This window comes from Quercus lobata, chromosome 5 (assembly GCF_001633185.2).
Source record: "Quercus lobata isolate SW786 chromosome 5, ValleyOak3.0 Primary Assembly, whole genome shotgun sequence".
In the NCBI taxonomy this organism is placed as follows: domain Eukaryota; kingdom Viridiplantae; phylum Streptophyta; class Magnoliopsida; order Fagales; family Fagaceae; genus Quercus; species Quercus lobata.
The window spans coordinates 58,834,963-58,845,505 of record NC_044908.1 but is presented as its reverse complement, the minus strand read 5'-3'; the positions used below and the strand labels follow the sequence as shown (position 1 = coordinate 58,845,505).

Sequence of the window (10,543 nt, the reverse complement as noted above, 5' to 3'; positions counted from 1 at the left end):
TTGAAACAAGATAATGATAGCTAGAAGATTATGGTTCTCTTGTTTTGCAACTAGCTTGCAAGAATGAGATTGTTGATTTTCCAATGTCAATTAAATTGTACTTACACCCTTAAATTTTAGAGTCACTTCTAAATCATCCAACTTTTAAGACTTGTAGTTTACATCATCAACTATTACAACAATGTTAATGTACCCCTTATGTTATGCTTTGTCACATTTTCATTGTTAACCCACCTAAAATGAGCATCGTTTCTTCTACTTTTGTGTTCAAAGAGAGATTTTAGGAATGTTCCATAGCAAGATTCTAATAAATTTTGATGGAAATAACACATTAGCATTATAGTTAATGAACATATTTATAATCGATCACACACTTAGGTGGTGTAAATAGTATTCTAGCATTCATAGTGTAGTAAACTACATGAATCCCACACTTAATACGCCCTATGTCTACACCTTGTTTTGTACTACTTAGGTCCCCAAAGCTATAATGACAAAATAGTTTCCTACTTTTGGAATTGAAAAATCACCATTAGTGAGCCAAAAAAATCATGGCTCAAGGAAATTAGGTTGGAAACGAAAAATAGTTGTTCTCGTATAGGGTTGTGTATGCATTCATAGAACATGTGTGCACATATTTAGGGCACATGCATTTGTTGGAAGAAAAGCCTAATATCACCCTTTATTAATAAAATAAAATAAAATAAAAAAACACTACCCCAAAGTAGTTAAAGATCGACCTCTGTATTCCAAGGGTGTTTTGGGGGTTTCAGGTACTCTACCAAGCCCCCAAAATACTCCAATATAAACCTTCCATTTAATCAATGGACAAGGCATCCCTTCTGATTAAGAGATAGAAAGCTACTCTATCCTTTCTAAAATTTGTTAAAAAATCCCCCAAAAAAAGGATTTTATATATATATACACACTAGTGTGGATTGCATGTGCTAGCTCTTTAGGGTCTATTTGGATACCGCTTATTACTGAAAATTGAAAACACTGTAGTAAAATAAATTTTAAATGTATAAATAGTGCCGTGGGACCCGGTTTTAAAGTTAGATTTGCATTTTTTTTCATGCTTACAGGTCCCATAAACAATGCCCGTGGACCCACTAAAAAAAAAAACGCAGCCGCATTGAAACGCGCAAAATGTGCTATCCAAATTCACACTTAGTGAGAAAATTAATATAGATTTTTTTTTTTGTTGAAGAAGTATGAAGTCATATACTTAAATTTAAAATAGCTATTTGAATATCTGTTTTCTATGACAATTTCGTAGAAACTATTTACTAAATTTAATATCTACTTACTAAAAAATGCTACAAAGAATGATAATGAATGTCATCATCTTTCCACAATATTTAAATTTTCGCAATGAACGATGATATATGCTACAATTTTTTTGAAGATCTTTATCAAATTAAGTACTTGCAATCATCTACAACGAAGATTTTGTTATTCATACTTCATTCTTTATCATCTTAGTTTATGAGTCTAATTACGATGTTTAGCTTACATATTTTTAATGAACATCCTTTTAAGTAGGAAAAGAAATTAAAAAAAGAACAAAATAACAAAAAACATTTGTCATCAAAGTTTCTATTTGATAAAATTATAAGTTTAGAAGATTTAAACCTAATAAATTAGTGTTCTTTAGGTAACAAATAGAGCATCATATATAATCATTCTAACTTTCCAAGAATGACTATCAGTCTACCGCATAAAATCCAAAATGCATAAAGAAATTTTTTGAGATATTAAAATTTAGTAGGATTATTTTAGACATTGCATAATGGAATATTTTAAGAATTATAAGAGTTTGTTAGGGTTTAACTAAAAGAGTAACAATAGGGGTATATGCTCATTTACAAAATATAAAGGAGGAAATTATTCAACTTTAGTTTTAGGGAGAATGAAACTACCCCAAACATAAAGGAGGAAAGTGCTACTTCATCAATTTGTGTGTGTGTGTGTGTGTGTGTGTGTGTGTGTGTGTGTGTGTGTTTGTGTGTGTTTTTTTTTTTTTTTTTTTTTTTTTTAACTTGATGTTAAAAAAAATCAACCTAAAAAAACTATGCATAAAACAATGAATTTTGGTTCAACAAATTAACTAAATCAAAAAAGAAGTATAGGAACACAACAAAATGTCACGGTATTTTACAATACATTTATTTCTAGCTATGGTGGGTCCTGGTTTGATATTTTATTATTTTATTTTAAAGAAATGTTATGTCCACAATATTTTTATAATAAATCTTAGGTGGTAAATTGATACTGACTTTAAATTGGGCTAACCACTTATGACCGTGCATTTAAAAAAAAATAAATAATAAATAAAAAGCCAATTGAAGAAAATTGTGCCTAAAACAATGAATTTTGGCTTACCAAATTTGACTAAACAAAAAAGAAAGCCTAAGAACACAACAAAATGTCACACAAAAAAGAAGCCTAGGAATACAACAAAATTTCACAACAATTTTGCAATATTTTTTATTTCCAGCTATGGTAGGTCCCAGTTTGATATTTTATTACTTAATTTATTTTTTACGTCCACAGCATTTTCACAACAAAATTTAGGTGAAAAATTATTACTAGTTTTAAAATTATGCGTTGAAAAAAAAAAATAAAGACAACACAAGAAAATTGTGCATGAAACCATGAATTTTGGCTTACCCAATTTGACCATATATACTAAAAAAGAAGTCTAAGAATACAACAAAATATCACAATATTTTCATAATACTTTCATTTTTAGGATTCGAATAGTTTTTTTTTTTTTTTTTATAGAAATGTTACATCCATAATATTGTTAAAACAAATTCTAAATGACAAGTTGTTATTGGTTTTAAACTGAGTCAACTATTGATATCACTTTTTTATCCATCAAAAATACTTTGCCAGATAAAATTTGTTATAAAATTATTGTGAAAATGTTATGAACATAACATTTCTTTTTATTTTATTTTATTTTGATCTATAAGGAATTGAGATTTCAGCGATTGTGAAAATATTGTGACAAGAAGAAGGTGTTATAACATTTTCATAATACTTTAATTTTTAGTTGTGATTAGTTTCAGTCTCTTATTTTATTATTTTATTTTCACTTTTAAAAATTTGACACTTCAATAACTGTGAAAATATTGTAAGAATTTGTTGTATCAGTGTAACTGTATATGCACATATAATATTTAAAAGAAAAGACAAAAAGAGTGCAAGCAAAACCAAATTGTCAATAATTGTGAAAATATTATAAGAATTTGTTAAGTCGGTGTATATGACATATAAATATTAAAAAAAAAAAAAGACTAAAAGTAAAAAAAAAAAAGCACAATCAAAACCCGCGTACTGCAGGGAAAAAAAGGATAATGAACAGTACGAGTTGAGATATACCATATCAGAAAGGTGCAGTGTATAATCAGGGAGTGAGATCGAATTAACATGTTGTTTATATTCTCTTTTGCCAGTTTTTTTTTTTTGTATGAAGTTGAGGATTTAAATTTTGTGCAATAGCATATTGATTACCACTCAACTGTGGGATGTAAAAGTTAAGATAATAAATAAAATTTTTTTAAAAAAAGGTATGAGGTCATAAATTTTTTTACCATGCTATTTTTTATATCTCACAAAAAAGGGTAATTACATGGTGCATTATTGCATCTATATCCATGTAGATGTTACATAGTGGCACACTGACATAAACCATACCAAGCCCCAAATATACAATTGACTACAATATTGTTGCACTATTTCTCCTATGAGGCTAACCCGTTCTCACAAATACACTTAAGCAAGGCCCAAATAATAACATATTTATATTAGGCAAAGTCGGGTAGTGGGCTTCCTGTGCACTAATCCTTAACCAAGTAGAACCTTTTTTTAAAAAAAAAACCCTAACCGAGTAGAACTTGATTTTACCCATTGCAACACTACTAGTCGACTACAAAAATCACGCAACTCTACCTATAAATACTAATACAAGTTCACACATACTCCCACACACGAAAGTAACCTAATATTTACAAGACTCAGAAGGAAAAGAAGCGTAAGCCTAAAGGAAAAAGATGGAACTCGGTATGCACATGGCTTGGCAACTCGCTCTCAATGAGATCAACCAGGGGGGCGATAAGAATGTCGTGATGTCTCCAATCTCAATCGGCAATGCATTGAATTTGCTGGCCTTTGGTTCATGGGGTCGTACCTTGGAGCAATTTATGCAGTTCCTTGGAGCAAAGGACTTGAATGATCTCAAAGCCAAGTCCATGCTAATGGTTGAAGCTGTAGCACCCATCGAGGGCAACAACCAAGGACTAAGTCTTGCTTCTCTTAATACCCTTTGGACTGATCAGGCTTTCTCTCTCAAGCCCTCTTTCAAGGAGTTTGCCAAAACCGTTTTCAAAGCAGAAGCCCAAACTCGTGACTTTGTTAATCAGGTATGAACTTCTTCTCTGTTTGTAGAGTTTGAGACTTTGTATCATACTATTTGTGGAGTTCTTTGAATTTACTTTTAAGACTTTGTAGGTTTTTCTTTGTCAAACAATAGAACCCTTAGTTTTTCTTAGATTAGGATACTGTTTGAAAGACCTTTATTATACGTTTTGTAGTTTTTATTATACTGTTTGGAGAGTTTGAGACTTTATTTTTTTTTTTTGGTGGTAAGAGATTTTGAGACTTTTATTATACTGATTGTAGAGTTTTTCTTGAATTGAATCTTTAAGACTTTCTAGGTTTTCGTGATTGTAGTTTTTGCACATATTAAAACTCTTTTTTGCGAGTGTCAAAAGAGTGGCTTCTTCTAAATGCACAAATGGCCTCTTGTTTTAATGCACAAGAACTAAGGTTCACCTATGGTGTGTTATCAAAATGGCTCTCATTAATATCCTTTTTAAGTGCTTTAAGGCACAATAGTAAGATCATTGTGACAAGGTGCTATCAAATATAAATTGTTGTTTGCCACCATATCTCTTTGACAAAAGATTATTAATATCACCACTGGTGCGATGGTCACTCTACAAATATAAATGCTTGTGGGGTGTAGGGTGTGGAGGGTAAGTGCCAGGATTCAAGGGTTCAAGTCTCCAAGAGGGAGTTTCACACATATATACACTTAGATTAGGTTAGAATAGAAATTCTATATTGTATAAAAAAAAAAAATTTATTAATACTTTTTTACATTGAAATATTTTTGTAGGCCGAGATGGTAAGAAATGAAGTGAATTTATGGGCAAAGAGTGCCACAAAAGGGCTCATAAAAGAGCTTCTCCCACATGGCATTATTAATCAAGATACAATACTCATCCTTGCCAATGCACTTTATTTCAAAGGAGCTTGGTTAAATGCTTTTAATGTGAAATTGACTCGACATGAAGATTTTTATCCCCTACATGGAAAACCAATTCGAGTTCCCTTCATGATCGCAGACACAGAGAAGAAACATTTTTATGGATCTTTCAAAAACTTTAAGGTTGTTAAAATTCCATATCGAAAAGGACAAGATAACAGACAATTCTCAATGTATGTCATTCTTCCTGACAAGAAAGATGGATTACAAGATCTAGTTCAAAATTTCAATTCCACCCCAGAGTTATTGGGTGATTGCTTTGAGGTCGAAGAAGAAAATCTTTCCAAGATGTGGATTCCAAAGTTTAAGTTTTCATATGGATTTGATGCTTCAAGAATCATGCAAAATATAGGATTGACCTTACCTTTTGAGATGGTTGGGGACTTCACAGGAATGATTGATTCTCTTGAAAGTGACAAAGTTTTTCTCTCGACAATATTACACCAGTCTTTTATTGAAGTTAATGAGGAAGGAACTGAGGCTACAGCTTTGACTTTTGCCCCTGCTCTACCTGGTTATTCACCATATCAGCCTCCACCTCCAAGTTTTGTGGCAGACCATCCGTTCATATTCACGATTAGAGAAGAGATATCCGGGGTCGTGTTCTTTGTTGGAGTTGTACTTAACCCGCTTATGATTAATTGATATTTGTTTATGCTAAAGGAGGTTTGATGTGTCTTTCAAGGTTAAATTTTAAAGGAGGTTTGCAAATTTTAGTTTTTCTTAGATTAGGGTGCTGTTTGAAAGACCTTTATTATATGTTTTGTTATTTTTATTATACTGTTTGTAGAGTTTGAGACTTTTTTGTGGTAAAAGATTTTGAGACTTTTATTATAGTACTGATTGTAGAGTTTTTCGTGAATTGGATCTTTAAAACTTTCTGGGTTTTCCAAGAAATCAAGAACGCATAACTTTTCTTAGTTTAGGATACTGCTTGAAAGATTTTTATAATGAATGTTGTGTAAATTTAGAGTAGAAGAGTAAGAGTAGGGTTAGGTCTTGATCATGGCATTAACGGAGTCCTTTATTGCCGTTAATGGTGATGGTCTAATAACTTTGGCCGTTTCAATTGTCGATTTCCTTTCTTTCTTTTCTTTTTAAGGGTAACCTAATCTAAAACCTAATTTTATTATAAGAAGAAAATTAAAACTCTTCGTTAGGGCGTTATGAATTTTTTTTTTTAAAGAAGAAAGGGTGTTATGAATATGATTATTGTTGTTGTTCTTTTCCTTTTTTTAGGGGAGGAAGACCAAGAATAACATGAGTTATTATTTGTTTTGTTGTGGTAATTAAGCAATGATAATGGAAATAGGTGGTAGAGAGAGAGAGAGAGAGAGAGAGAGTTGTTTGATGATTAATTTTTGAAATGAAAAGGGCTTCCTTTTTTCTTTTTTTCTTTTTTTTTTCTTCAGAAAGAGATGTATGGAAATATATCTTGCATAGTTTTTCTTTAATTGACTTTTAGGACTTTTTAGGGATTTTTTTTTTATGTCAAACAAGAACTGTTAGCTTTTCTTTAGTTTAGGATATTGTTTGAAAGACTTCTATTACATGTTTTCTAATTTTATGATACTGTTAATTGCCTTACATTTAAATATCTGAAAAAAAAAAGGGCCCAGATGCATGCACTAATAATAGTTGAAAAAGAAATAGAATCTATAGCAAAATTAGTTCTCCATTCTAATGATGTTTTGTATATACAATTAAATGACTGTCTAAACCCAGATGTTTATTTAAATTTTGTATAAGGACTGTCTAAATAATTAATGTAGTTTTTTGCACATATTAAAACTTTTTGTGTGAGTGTCTTCCTTTTTTTTCTTTTTTGCAATAAACAAAAGAGTGGCTTCTTCTAAATGCACAAATGGCCTGTTGTTTTCTTACACAAGAATTAAGGTTCACCTACGGTTTATTATCTAAATGGCACTCATTAGTATCCTTTTTATGTGCTTTAAGGCACAATTGTTTCCCTTAATAAAGGTCACTGCCACAAACTGCTATTGATTTAGAATGTTGTTTGCCACCAAATCTCTTTGACAATGATTATTTATAATTTTTGATGTTGAAATATTTTTGTAGGCAGAAATAGCGAGGAATGAAGTGAATTTATGGGCAAATAATGCAACGAAATGGCTCATAAAAGAGCTTCTCCCACATAACGCCATTAATAAAGAAACAATTTCAAGGGAACTTGGTTAAATGCTTTTGATATGAATATGACTCAACATAAAGATTTTTATCCCCTTGATGGAAAACCAATTCGGGTTCCTTTCATGATTGCAGATACAAAGGAGAAACATTTTTATGTATCTTTCAAAAGCTTTAAGGTTCTTAAGATTCCATATCGAAAAGGACAAGATAAAATAATATTCTCCATGTATGTCATTCTTCCTAACAAGGAAGATGGATTACAAGATCTAGTTCAAAATTTTAATTCCACCCCGGAGTTACTAGGTGATTGCTTTAAGGTAAAAGAAGTATATCTTTCCAAGATGTGGATTCCAAAGTTTAAATTTTCATATAATTTTGATGCTTCAAAAATCATGAAAAATATAGGATTGACATTACCTTTTGAGATGATTGGAGACTTCAAAGGAATGATTGATTCTCTTGAAAGTGAAAATCTTTTTGTTTCCAAAATATTACACGAGTCTTTTATTGAAGTTAATGAGGAAGGTACTGAGGTAGCATCTTTTACTATTTTTGATCTTCCTGCAACTTGTTCACAATATGAACCTCCTCCACTTCCCAGTTTTATGACAGACCATCCGTTCATATTCATTATTAGAGAAGAGATATTTGGGGTTGTGTTCTTCGTTGGAGTTGTACTTAACCCGCTTTATGGTTAATTGATATTTGTTTATGTTAAAGGAGGTTTGATGTGTCTTTCAAGGTATAATTTAATTGGAGTTTTTTTGCAAATTTTAGTACTTTGGACTCTCTCTCTCTCTCTCTCACACACACACACATTTTGGGTTGATGGAGGATAAAATTGTATTTCCAAACCCACTAAATTCATTTAGCTTACTTTTTTAATGAATTTTATACCATTGTGGAGATTAGGCTCTTTTCCCACTTATTTTCCCTTAGATGTAGGTATGAGAACCAATTCTTACTTTCTTCTTCTTTTTAATGAAAGAGAACCAATTCTTACATTTCTATGTTATGAGCCAAGTATATCAGATTAATGATAATGATATGAGTTCTCATAATTACTAGTGTTTGAAAGCTTTATCATAAATATGCATCTCCAGCAACTCTACTACTAATCAAAAGTATTTACAAGGAATGGCCAATTTTGACTTTGCTAATAAATAAAAGTGTAGCTTCTTCTAAATTCACTTGATACGGTCGTAAAATTGTTTCTACCTAGCTCGAATCATTTGCCAACCCTAATTAATGTGGTTCTATGCTTTGATTCTTTTTCTTTCTTTCTTTTTTTCAATTTTTCTTTTAGTAAGCCAGTCAAATTATTCTAAATAGTCCAATCAAAACTCCATGACATTTTTCCCGACCGGAACCTTTCACGTCCCAAACCCAATACCTGAATTGTGACCATGACCGACATGCTAATATCAAGCTTAAACCTGATATTAACAAGAATCAACTAAACTTTTTAACAAAAGCTTCCCTCTTTCTTTTCTTTCTTATTTCTTATCTTTCTTGATATAAGATTTTTCACTTAATATTCAGAGCATTTACCCTGTACTCAAAGAATAACATAATCCACCAATTATTCAAATTCTGATTTTCACATAATACATCTCTTAATACTTTAAGGTGCACAACTTTCATTGGATCCTAAAATATACAATACTACAAAGCTAAACATCAAATTGCTAATTTGGGATCTATGCTTTTAAAACTAAAACCAGCTCCTTCCAAAACTCGACTAAAGTTCCCTTTACTCCAAAATAAAACCTGTTAACTGAAACAGTAAAAGGGTTGAGTTACTCAGCTCAGTAATGATAAGATACATGAGAATTTAATAAGAATGCATGTAAATCAAATCATTTCATTTTGTGATTATTCAGATGGGAGAACATCTTTTCATGCACAATATTTTATACTCTTTATAATTATAATTTATACACTTTTCATAGAAAATAATTGTTCTCCTTCTTCTTATCAAAATAATATTACAAAACCTTTTCAGACTGAATTTCTTTCATTTCTTACAAAGTCACCAAATATAATATTGATTGTTTAAAATCATATAAATATATATATATATATACATACATACATACAAACATACATACATACATACATATATATTATATATATATATTCTCATTACAAAATAACCATTTTGACTTAAATCAGATAATTGGTAACTTTGTCTTAAATTAGAAACATCTTGATGAATAAGAAAACTTTTCTGTATAAAATTCTTCTCATAAAATATTATAACTTTCGTAGTCATAAAATTTAACGTTTCTTAAAGAACAAATATCTGATAACTTTTTAACATAAGTTTTCATCAGAAGCTTTATCTTTAAAGCACAACAGAACTTCAAAAACTTTTATCATTAAAAAACAAATTTTCTTTATAATTTCCAAATAGCATAATAGCTCATTCATGATACATATTAGTCAGTCCAATTGTAAGTCTATCACAACTTTGGGAGGTTTCCAACACATAGTGCCAGGCATCCAGCATTCCCCACAATTCTAGATAATCCCAAGATTATATCAGAAAGCATTACCCCTTTCGGTGTGATCATATCATTAACCATGGGGGTCGGTTGGCATCCTCCACAAGTTGGTCGTTCCCAACGAGTGCGGGTAGCAAAGTCCTCACTACTTATAATGGCCAATCAAAATCTCCATGGAAATACTAGTACTATAACCCCTACTGACTGAGTTCAGATTATAACAATGGAATAACCGAAAACTATATTTTTCTGATAACTATGTTTTTGCATAAATATTTCATAACAGTAGCATATCCACTTCATTCTTAAAATATTATGTTCGTAATATAAGTAATAGCATCAATATGCTTAAATCATATACATAAGGTTTCAAAAACTCACGAACATATCTTTGTCTGAAACATGATTATATGTCATATCTCTAATCAAAAACTTTTTAATGCATAATACACTTTAAAATAACCTCATGACTTATCAAATGCCCATATACCTTACTTGAAAGTTGAGGAACCGAGAGCCTAATGTCGAAGGAGCTCAGACCTAAGGG

General features: G+C 30.8%; 2 protein-coding genes across 2 annotated transcripts; both read left to right on the top strand.

Moving 5' to 3' along the window:
- The first annotated feature begins 4,061 nt into the window (after positions 1–4,061).
- On the top strand, positions 4,062–6,115 carry LOC115990794 (serpin-ZXA-like). Its single transcript, XM_031114582.1, has 2 exons — positions 4,062–4,430; positions 5,189–6,115. The coding sequence occupies exons 1-2, from the start codon at positions 4,062–4,064 to the stop codon at positions 5,981–5,983; spliced, it is 1,164 nt and encodes a 387-aa protein (XP_030970442.1). The 3' UTR covers positions 5,984–6,115.
- A 1,439-nt stretch (positions 6,116–7,554) lies between these two features.
- On the top strand, positions 7,555–8,187 carry LOC115990792 (serpin-ZXA-like). Its single transcript, XM_031114581.1, has 2 exons — positions 7,555–7,792; positions 7,895–8,187. Exons 1-2 carry the CDS (start codon positions 7,555–7,557, stop codon positions 8,185–8,187), a joined length of 531 nt encoding a protein of 176 aa, XP_030970441.1.
- The last annotated feature ends 2,356 nt before the right edge of the window (positions 8,188–10,543 follow it).